At 35.6% G+C, this 12585-nt stretch overlaps 1 protein-coding gene across 1 annotated transcript; it reads left to right on the top strand.

The window, feature by feature from the left end:
* Positions 1-903: 903 nt before the first annotated feature.
* On the top strand, positions 904-12276 carry LOC125654724 (ficolin-2-like). Its single transcript, XM_048884762.2, has 5 exons — positions 904-979; positions 7505-7647; positions 9813-9909; positions 10388-10549; positions 11491-12276. Exons 2-5 carry the CDS (start codon positions 7528-7530, stop codon positions 11736-11738), a joined length of 627 nt encoding a protein of 208 aa, XP_048740719.2. The 5' UTR covers positions 904-979; positions 7505-7527; the 3' UTR covers positions 11739-12276.
* Positions 12277-12585: the final 309 nt, after the last annotated feature.

A 12585-nucleotide genomic window follows, 5' to 3' on the forward strand; every position in this document is an offset into this window, starting at 1 on the left:
ACCTCGTATATTTATCAAAAAATGTGTACAATGGTAAAGGACGTGATATTTCCTTTTCATCCCCATTTGTCGAAATCTAACCAATAGTTACCCTTGCTCATCTTTAATACGTGGATAGCATTAGCAATATTTTGACATAATTTCACTTCATTTGAATCGTTCAGAGCACTAACAATGCCATCGATAATCAGACTTTTTAAACTTGCCTGTAATCTGTTTGTGTTTCCAATAGTTGGGTGTCACCAAACATATTATCATGCTGCATTTCGCTTGAAGTTTTTTGGAAAGCTTTCTAACAACAGTGACCAAACCATTTTCTCAGCAGTTGGTGCAACTTTCGCAGAAAGTATTAACTCATGTTCAAAGTTTTGTAGCAAAGATCAGCGCTGTGTTGGAATAGAGATGTGTCAAATCAGAGAAGATTTGTTCCAGTGCCGCGTCTGCTGTGAAGGGAATAAAACGGGAAATGATGGAAATAAACACCCTGGTTGTAAATATTTAGAACTGGTAATTGTTTCTGCTTTCTGTCTTCACTTCGATAAATTTAATACTCTATAAGAAAACTGTTTGCAGCAATACTGTCAATGAAAAATGATTAGATAGAAACATATATCATTATGAAGCTGAATTTAACCAAGGAAGGCTTAAATCTAAAAGAAGTTAAATATAGATACAGGCATTCTGATTTACGAGAATTTACATGGATCAACAATATCATTTTCATTTCTTTATCTTTATCATGAGAACTGACGAGCAAATATCTAAACAACCTACATATACCTGCACAAACTAAAACCTCTTTAATGAATGTCGTCATTAAAAGTATACATTTTACACTTATTCTGCAAATCGTGTCAATAGTAATAAATTGTTTATGGAGATTTTATTTCCATTAATGACCAGTACAATGCAAATGGAGAAATTTGTACGGACAATGAAGATGGAAAAAATCGTACGAACAATGAAACTGGAGAAAATCGTGAGTAGTACTTTCAGGATATATTCATTCTGCGAATCCATTTATATTAAAATATTCTGATCTTACATTTTAAAAATATTATATCAAAATGTTTAATGTAAATATGCAGATTAAACGAATCTTTTCGACTCTTTGCAACTGTTAAATTGATTAAGGATGATAAATTGTTTTTAATTTACTTATGAAAATAAAACAAATGGGGTTTTCTATTGGTCATTAAAAAAAGGTTTGTAGCAAGTGTTGTTGATATAGAGAATAAGCAGCGTCTGACGTATCGCCATAAAACCTTATCACAGTATTAAGAAATGTCATTAGTTTATTCTTCTTTTCAACAAAAGATGTCTAATTTGTAAATGATGGAACATATAAAAGTATTGAGAAACTGTCCCATCTTGTAAAATGAAAAAGTGATGATAATGAACATTAAATCATATATAGAATACACATTTAAGAGTTTAGGTAAATACAGACCCCTGGACAGATCAGAGGTGAGATCAGGTGCCTGTGCGAAGTGCAAATCTCCTTTTGACCGGAATTTTCATCATATACATGTACATACATTTTCTGTAATCAGCTGTCTCTTATATATACAGGGATTACGTTCCACAGTCTTCAATGAAACATCTTGAAACTTTTCAGTTCAATGTCAATCTAATTAAAATTAGATGTTGGATACGCTCGCATACTCGCTACACAAACATCTAACAACATCCCGTAGAGGGTCACGTCAGAGGTCAAATTCGATTGACCAATGAAATCACCGCTGGCAAAATCATTGAATGTTTGTTGAAGCCGATAAGTCTAGAGTGATACCGAATTTGACCTCTGACATGACCCTCTATGGGATGTTTTTAGATGTTTGTGTAGCGAGTATGCAAGCGGATCCAACATCTAATTTCAATTAGATTGGTTCAATGTATACCTTAATTTCTTTGGACGACAGAATGATCTTATCAATTCGAAAATCATTTGATGGCTTAGTTTCTCAAGCTTCACCTGTTTCAAGATACCATTTGGTCAGTCTGACTCTTCTTAATATCATGTTTTGATGTCTTTGGATTGATGTGCGAGTCCACACAAGAGATACCTATATGGGACACCGCTACAATAGCGTCATGTCAGTTGTATTGGAATATTCGTTCACGATTCAATGGTAAACATTATTTCACGCATCTGGGGCCCGTTTTACAACAGGTCGTAAGTCTTAAAATTAGTCGTAATACCTGTGTCACATTACACTGCGATTAGGTATCCGACTAGGTAGCGGGTTCTGAGCGGCCTGAGAATGTCAAAATCTGAAAAGTGTCCGGCCGGGGACCATGCGGTGAGAACACGCCATTCAGGGCCCGTATACCCCACCGGCAGCTTTTAGCGCGGAGTTAAATCCTGGCGATGTCAACCCCATCGTAAGATAACGCTCACGTGCTTCAGCGAGTTGTAGACGTAGGAACGGCAGTCTCAGATGCCTCGGAGGATTGGCCATGTCAATGTTGATGGCAACAGCGTCGATGATGATGTTGGAGATGATGACGATGACGATAGGTATATATACACCAGTTTGCAATTGCCTTAATTGCACTTAACACGCATGAAAAGGCAAAGGTCACCGAACGATACCCGGATGTTCTCAGAACGGACATCGTCCGGGCTTCATCCGATACCCCTCAGGTGTCCGAGCGGTGACCGCACGGGGGTACCTAGTCCGTACGATGTCCGTATGGGTACCGGACGTACCCCTCCCGGTTACCTACCGATAACCTTACGGATATCGGGCGGCCACCAACACCATCATTCCATACGCTCCCCGCCCGGTAAACACACGGCTGCCTTCCTTGTCCCGCCCGAGGTGCGGGCGGTATATGAGGAGAGCTAATCACCCGGCAGACTTGGAAATGTGTCCCTACGGTGTTAGATCTTGACAGGTCCCCCACCGATACCTATACCTCGCCCGGTACCCGCTAGTAATGTGACACAGGCATAATACATAACTTACGATGTGAGACCGGTTTAAAAAAGATTTAGGATTTACGAGTTACGATGAAATTCGGCCTTAAGTCTACGACCGCCTGGGGGCGACCCTATGTCCCAAGTTTTGTCGTAAGTGCTCCATAAAATCTTTGTTACTGTGGTTATTAAAATAATTCAACATGGCTGTATTTCGAATGTTTAATGTTATGAATGAGACTCATAAAAAAAAACGTGCGTTACGGGTGTTTCGCGATAGAAATAATCCATTGGACTACCTAAATGATGTTGAGGTAGTCGAGAGGTATCGTTTGCCCAGGAAGTATATCTACGAGTAAACAGATTTAGTGCGGGGAGACGTAGAGCATCCTACAAACCTAAGCAAGGCTGTACCAGCTGTTATTCAAGTACATACTATGATTCATTATTGTCTGCACACATAAAGGCCTGTCCTGCCTCCTTTGTTTACAACAATGCGTCACTTCCTCTGATGACTGCGTCACACAAAATGTGGTTATGTACTCGTATATTTCCGTCAGTGCGCGGATCAAACAAATGTAGCAAGTGTGTGTCATAGGACACATTGCAATGTTTTTACAATGTATAATCCCGCATAGACCATACTTTTTCCAATGATCATGATGATGTTGACTACTTCAAGGATTTTTAAAAAGAATATGCATGTCATATCAGATCTTATTTCGACACACCACACGTGGGTCTAGTTATGTACGCCTATCTTATACATGTATGCACTTACATGTACTAGTACATCATTTATATGCACGGTGTTATCCAATACCATGGTAGATTTATACCAATTATTAGTATGTATGAGAAAGACACTGTATTGAGAAAAATTGTGAGTGAACTAATCCCTAACCCTTTTCCACGTCCGACTCCGCCCCCATCCATTAAATTATTAGTATGTTTGTAATGTATTTCGAAAAGAAATTGTGAGTGAATTAATTAATAAAAAATAGACGGTGTTGCTTTTCTTCTTTTTTAAGTGTAATTGAATGCCCCCCCCCCCCCCCCCCCCCCCCTAACAAGTACCATCATCCATCATATTGCTTGTTATATAGCCATTAACGAACTGCTAAGATTCATCTTTCCGTCCTGTATAAGACCACTTGATACAGCCACGTACCTGTAAAATTTTGATTTTATATAGCCTAGTATATCATGTATATTATAATACACAAGAATAACTCTTATTTAAAATCTAACTTTAAAAAAAATTAAGTTAATTTCCTTGATATTGGAAATCTGTAATTGATGTTAAGATAATTAGGAATATATATAATTTGAGATCAAATAATAAGTCTAATTATTCATATACTATGCATATATTAGCACAACTAACTTATAATTAGCAATCCAATATCCCCACCCCACCTTAGTCTTGTAACTCGAATATAAATGCATGTGCATTTGTATATACAATGTATGTAAAAACAAAATGCTTGCTCATAACATACTATGCAGTAATTGAGATTTTTTTCTATGTACATGTATTGATCAGCTTCAAATGGTTAACATTCAATCAACAGGTTTTGGCTACAGTCAGGTGGCTAACTCCCCTCCCCCTTGATTTATTTTGGTGATATTTTCTTCAAAATGTGTAGATTCCCTGTCTATCCCATCCCAATTTAGGTGATCGTTTCACGTTAGGGTTTGGCCTTCTTCCGGTAAAATAAATCTAGCGTCCAAAAAAAAAATCAGACAGGAGGGGGGGGGGGGGTAGTAATTAATGTCCATACTTCAGGTGTCTGTGATTACAATGATGGATCATCAATATGTTGTACATTTAATGGGTGAGAAGAAATGGTTCAACAATACTTATGTGAATCTTCTTAATTTGGGAAGGGGGGGGGGGGGTACAGTATGTCATCAGAAAGGTATATATAGACATTAAATTCTCGTATCTTTAATAATAGAAAGAACAATGAATATTACACAACTATTTGAAAGTTCCAACTGCGAAAGTAGTACGCTCTAAATTAACAAAGCTAAAAATATCTGCCCACCCTTTATAAATTGAAACTGGCAGATATTCAAAACCATGTATTTCAAAAGAAAATCGTTTTTTGTCAGTTTTGTAAAACTACTTTTGAAAATTAGTTATATTTAGCTACTGTTATATGCAATACTAAATTGTATACATACAGTTTGATGTCACAGATACATGTCAAAAATATATACTTGTATATGAACTGTTAGTATGAATTAGTAGTTTATTAATTAAGGTATCAATTAAGATTGTATGCCAACATGTTTGGTAAATCAATAGTTGAATTGAATAAAATTGCTTCGCTTAATTAGCAATGCAAATATATAATTCAAAGTTAATTTCCTCCCCAGTGTCTGCGCGTCAAAGCGTCGGGTTTCGCGCGGTATCTACATGTATGTTCAATTCTACAACTTCATGCACTGAAGAGTTCCATATACGACTTGCGGCAAAAGAATTTACGATATACGATTACGATACGTTTTGTAAAACGGTCCTACGATCTGTCGTAAGTTCTTCAAATTTATGACTTAGGACTTAAGATTTACGACTTTTTGTAAAACGGGCCCCTGCTCTCTTTCATACCTCACCAAACTCTTTAACTTGAGTGCAAATTAAACGGAAAATGGCAAGAAAATTAAAATAGTGTCAGGACTTGTGGAACATTTATTCATTTATTAGAAAATTGATATATGAATTTTATTGTTCTCAATTTTCTTTATCATTAGTGGAATTGTATTTCTGTGAGCTCATTTCAAACATTGATTATTTTTCTGTGACCAAATAATATGGACTCTAAGTTACCATTCTACCTGTGACTTAAAAATGTTACAAAGAAACTTGTGTAGACATTGACTGAAAATCTTTATTTTATCCAAGCATTTAAACAAACCACAATAAAAGGCATCAACTAATCCTGATTAGAAACATATCAAAAGCCGTACTTGCTTCAGAGCATGTAATTTCGGGAAATGTTCTTTACCTGGAGTACACATTTAATGTTGATCGATCCTCATGTGACTTATCAATATGAATGGTTGAAAGCTCTATTGATTTCCACAAAATAGTTCAATGTCATCAGTTTAAAAAAATCTACTAGTTCATAAATATTTATAAATTAATTACGGATATTGGAAAAACCATGTATAATAGACATGTAGTAGAAGAACTACCAGCATGGGAGTTATTGCCCTTGACAACATTTTGTTTCCATTACAAATAACTGATCATCTATGGAAAATATAACTTTGCAGTATCAATGGTTTACCTTTTTCATTCTAGGCAGTGAATACAATTCCTCTTAAATCCTTTTTACAAAAACCTATCACATCCAATAACGATCGAACAACCTTAAATAAAAATTGTCAAGCTTTTCCAATATCCGTTTTCGATGACACACAATCTTCTAACCCTACTGAAGGTGGTGGCACGAGCTAAAATTCAATCCACAGAGAGTTTTGTGAAATGCAATAACGAGCATTTCGGTATCAAACATTTCCAAATGATAAAATGGCTCCCTTAGATTGTTTAAAAATTAAACGGAATATGTAATCAACAGATGGTTTGTTGTGGTAGCGAGTACGCTCATATACGTGTATTCATAGGGGGTTTCTAGCAATGGTTGTACATAATTATTTTCTCATAATTGGCAGTAACAAATGTTGCATTCTTAATCACGCGCTCAAGGCCTATTTTAGTTTGCATAGTGATGCATACACAACTCGATGAAAATGACCATGCATAATATTTCGGCATTTATAGATACAAAACAAACTAGGGATGTCTTATTTAAGTCTCTTTTTTTACATATTAAAGAACTGATTAATAGTTTAAATAAATAATTCAAATTTCTTGTGGTAAGATATTTCTAGTGTAACGAACATTACTTCGAATCTGGCGACACGATTCAACTTAATGTAAGAACTTCTCAAACCAGTAAATTTACATATTGTCTTTAAAATCAATACGTTTTCAGGCTGAACTTTGAAATTTTGATACACAAAGCGTGTACAATCTAGTTATTTGACCCCATATCCCTCTTGTAAATATCTCTATCAACATGGCGACATTAACGAACATTTCATTTTGAGCATTTACACTGAATACAAATCTTCTATATATTTAAACTGAAAGCACTAAAGCTTTACTAAACGTCTTCCTGTATCTTTTCTTATCCGTTTAAATAGTGAATGGTCTGAATGATGAACGATAGTGGAACTGTTTGATCTGATAGATTACCCCCTTGTACAGTTGCTTCCTTATTTCTTTTAGAAAGTTTAGGATAAGTTGGGCGGAAGTATTTTTGTTATGTCAAATCTACGTTTGATTGTCGATAATTTCCGTAGCGATTATAAAGTTAACGTCTTCTCTCGGTGATCCTTTCTGTTTGAAAAACAACATTACGTACTTTGATGTTCGTCTTCAGTTGCTCAGGAAATCTTGTAGGACTTCTGCATTCTGGTATTATGCAAAAATGTATATGCATAAAATCAGTACTACAATTTCATATCATCAGAAGCAATCAATAGGTGGGCATGTCTTTCTTCCAGTGCGATATCTGCATAAAAGCTGTATGGATATTTTACAAAGTAACCCATGCGTGAAAGGAAAAGATGGGGCATATTCCATAACTGGCAATGAACAGGAAAAGAAAGTATACTGTGACATGACTACAGATGGAGGGGGCTGGACGGTGAGTACATGGAAATCAGAAACACAAACCCCAAGACTTTCTAGGAAAAGTGGAAATAACGGTGTAATGTAGGCTTTGTTAGATATATATGTATCAAGTTTCTGAGCTGTGCATCTGAGGCGTTTCTAAACCCTTATATTGAGTACTTGATATTGGGGGAAAAAATAATTCTAACAGTAGTATAATAACTGGTATCGATTGTTTGATTTACATCGATTATGAATGGGAAGCGTCGTAGAGGTCACATACTCATAAAAAAAACATATGACTTTTCAACACTTTACATGACCATTCTTCACTGTATATTAAAGACTAGACGTTTTGACAACATAGATAGTTGCTTCTTCGACAAAAATGGGGAAAAGAAATATTCGTATCTAGCGATCATTCATCCACGAAAATTTCTTTGTTAAATATCACTCTAATTTCATGCACAAATACTCTGAAGCAAAAAAAAAAAAAAAAAAAAATATGCTGGAGTTCCCCATTGACAATTTGTTGCAATTCCCTTGGGTACAAATTGTGTTCCTTTGTTAGCTGACCTGTTTATATATTCTTATATTGCAGAATTCATTCAAACTTTTCTACATGAGAAGGAAAAAAGTCTTCTTGCGAAATATAGAGGATGTTTTATCTAATAAAAATAATCATTTTTATTAATATGTCGATTCGATATATCTTTGTGAACGTGAGACGCAACAACGTCCTCCACATTTGCTTATCTCCTTAGATATTTTAATTTAGAATGAATACTAACAGCAAGCTAAGAACTCAACTTTATGACAAACGGGATTGTATCAGTTTCTCCATCGTCAACTTCCCATATTTATGTAGCAATATTTCATCATCATCTGCATATGGTGTTTACATTTCTCAGTGATTCGATACACAGAAGTTTGTTCTGTGGATGGTCAGTTTTTAAATATAAGCAGACTGCTGACATACAACCTGGTCTTAAAAAGACTTACAGTCGGTGTTTCGCAAATTCTATGGTCGGTATAACGACTTGATTTGCCAATACAACCTTTCATTGGACCTATGCTGTCTGATGTATTTCAGACCGATTGTTAGCCCGTTCTTAGCACAGTGATTTTGACTACCGTTTACCTGATCAAGACATTGGGCTCACGGCGGTCGTGATCGGTTGACAGGGGAAGTTAACTCCTTCTGGGCATCCGATCCCACCTTTTGTAAGTGAAGGGGTCCATGTTTGCCCAACTCTTTATTTTGTATTCCTGATATGATTTATGAGATTAATATCTGTTCGTTATCTGTATAGTTCATTAGAGTGGTCGACGTATCTGATCGGGAATATTAGAAATATAAAACTCAAATCCTGCAGAAAGAAAATTTGTGGGGAAGTGTACTTATATTGGAAACTAGTGTGTATCGAAACGGGCGGTTCTTTAACAGATTTTTCCGAATTGTACATTAAACATAATGTGTTCAAATTTTGTTGAATTCTACAGTAAGAATACTATTGTTATGAGTCGGAATCACCTTTGAAGTCCAGCAAAAATCACTTCAACACGATTTAACGATTTTACAATTTATATCCAAGGATCCACGTTTGCCCAACTCTCTATTTTGTATTACGTATAGGACCTATGAGATTGATCATTGTTCTTTGTCTTCACCTTTCATTTACAATCAAAGTTCATGAAGCAATGTTCACACACGAGAATAAGCCTGTTTGACGCGCTGTCGTAAATTGGTCAATAACTCTATTCTCAAGTAATGGAATATCAAATGTTATTTCTGTCAAGTCTAAAGAATTCTACTTTTCGAAATCGTCCAATCTAAATCAAACAGTATATTACGTAACCGCAATTGAACTATCCCAACATCTAGAATTTTTGTACAATCATGGTTATGACTTCAATAAATTCATCAGCACCATACCTGACTATAATACACATACCCCCCCCCCCCCCCCATCTAAGGTAAATAAAGATCTAGAAAGCGTCTATTTTGAACGATTTTCAACATGTTTGGAAATAGAAGATGACAATTCGTAATAAGTGATGACAGCTTAACATTTTCTAGAATACTATTAAAATCATAGCTTTTGCTATTTGCTTTGATGCATACCGATCTCGAAATGAACTGTGCATACATTTGATTACCTCACTGAATATGAAATATACAGGCTATATATTTTGTAGGCTATTCAAAAAAGGCAGGATGGTTCTACAGACTTTTATAGGACTTGGGCAGATTACAAGAAAGGATTTGGAGACCCATCCAACAACTACTGGATTGGTAGGATTACTATTCATATTATATGTAGAACCATTGCTATAGAAACAGTTTGCTATTAATGTATTATTGGGACGATGACGCCAACCATTTTGACACGATGGATATGTTCCAATAAGTACTCTTGTGAGATTAGGAAAAATGCATCTCGCCAGATCTGATGAATTTGAGTTGTACTCTACTATATACATGTAGCATAGTATACACAAATGTGTGATCCTGTATCCATGATATGCTTGAATAGGAATTAATTTTGCATGAAGAAAATGACTTAAGAAAATTGAGGTATAGCGGGAATCGGGAAAGGGAGATTTTGATTACATTGCACATTCTACGCATAAACAGTTTCAATGTCAGTCAGCATTTCGCAAATTTAATGCTTGTGATAACAGTAGGTGGCTAGGAGGAGTAAACATTCCGTGTTGAATATTCATTTCATTTCTCTCCATGCACCAATAATCTTTTCATTTAAAATAAACAGGGAACGATGCAATTCACTATTTAACACAGACAAATCAGGAACTACGAGTGGAGGTTTTGAGTTTTGCTGACGAGAAAGCGCACGCCCTGTACTCCGCATTTCAAGTTGGAAATGAGAGCAGTAAATACCGGCTTACAGTATCGGGGTATAGTGGAACGGCGGGTATGTATGTATATATATATATATATATATATATATATATATATATATATATATATATAGTTGATATTTATAACAGTTATCAATACTCTATTGTAGTAGAGAGTTCATGTTTATAACAGTTGTCATTGATCGGTTATAGGAGACAGTTGATGTTTATAACAGTTACCAATAATCTGTTATAGGAGACAGTTGATGTTTAAAACAGTTATCAATACTCTGTTGTAGGAGGTAGTAGATATTTATAACAGTTATCAATACTCTGTTACAGGAGACAACTGATGTTTATAACAGTTATCAATACTGTTGAAGAAGACAGTTGATTTATGTAGCAGTTATCAATATTATGTTGTAGGATTCAGTTGATGTTGATAACAGTTATTGATAGCCTGTTGTAGGAGACAGTTGCTGTTTATAACAGTTATTATTAGTATGGTGTAAGAGATAGTTGATGTTTATAAGGGTTATCAATACTCTGTTGTAGGAGACAGTTGATGTTTATAACTGTTGCTGGAGACAGTTGATGTTGATAACAGTTATCAATACTCTGTTGTAAAAGATATTTTATGTTTATAACAGTTGGTGTAGGAGACAGTGGATGTTTATAACGTTTATCTATATTTTGTTGTAGGAGACAGTTGATATTTATAACAGTTATCAATACTCAGTGATAGGAGGCAGTTGATGTTTATAGTTGATGTTTGTAACAGTTATCAATACTCTGTTGTATGAGACAGTTGATGTTTATAACAGTTATCAATACTCTGTTGTATGAGACAGTTGATGTTTATAACAGATATCAATAATCTGTTGTAGGAGACAGTTGATGTTTATAACAGTTATCAATGTCTGTTGTATGAGACAGTTGATGTTTATAACAGTTATCAACACTCTGTTGTATGAGACAGTTGATGTTTATAACAGTTATCAATACTCTGTTGTAGGAGACAGTTTGAAGTACCACAATGGAATGGAGTTCAGTACACGGGATCAAGACAATGACCCTTGGGACACTGTAAACTGTGCAGTAGGAAGGCAAGGAGCTTGGTGGTACAAGAAATGTGATAAGTCCAACTTGAACGGGGAGTACATAGGTTTTGCTGCGTCAGGAGAGCAATACCCGGTCTGGGATTATTGGAAATATAATATAGCGTTAAAAGGGACAGCGATGCTGATCAGACCCAAGACTTAGCATCAATATACACTATGTTTAAAATATCTGATCAGACCCAAGAGTCAGTATCAATATATTTTCCTTAAACAGCAATATCAAACGTTCACAAAAATGATATAATAGTGTTCATACAATTCCATGAAACTGTAAAAAAGAAAAACGGAAATATTCATATCTAGTGATCATTCATTCAAAAAATGACTTGGTTAAACACCACTCTGATTCCACGCACGAATACTCTAAAGTTGAAACAAAGAATATGCTCAAGTTCCTCATTGACAATATCGTCGTGGTCTTTGGTGAGCAGGTCTTCCAAAGGTCTGTTGAAATTCCCATGGGCACGGATTGTGCTCCTGTGTTAGCTTACATGTTTCTATATTCATATGAAGAAGTTATTCAAAAATAGGTACTTAATTGAGAAGAAAAAACATATCTTGCTTTGACCTTCAAATCGACATTTCGATATATTGACGACGTTTTGTCTATAAACAATAATAACTTTCATTCATATGTCGATTCAATATATCCCTGTGAGCTGAAAATAAAAGACATCACAGAATCGTCCACTTCTGCTTCATACTTAGAAAAATGCAGAGAGCAGTGACAACCTTGTACGTGACCTTCATCGACCTGACGAAAGAATTCGATCTTGTCAGCCCAGATTATCTGTTCAAGATTCTGGGAAAGATCGGATGTCCACCCAAACTTTTCAGCATGACCCAGTCCTTCCATCTTGACATGGAGGCAGTCGTTCAGTTTAACTGTTTATCATCTGACTCCTTCAACATCCTCAGCGGCGTTAAGCAGAGGGTTTCCTTTGACATCGTGCTGAAGTACGCCTTTGGACAGTCTACAGAGGAAATCT

Source organism: Ostrea edulis, chromosome 7 (genome assembly GCF_947568905.1).
Source record: "Ostrea edulis chromosome 7, xbOstEdul1.1, whole genome shotgun sequence".
Taxonomy (NCBI): Eukaryota; Metazoa; Mollusca; class Bivalvia; order Ostreida; family Ostreidae; genus Ostrea; species Ostrea edulis.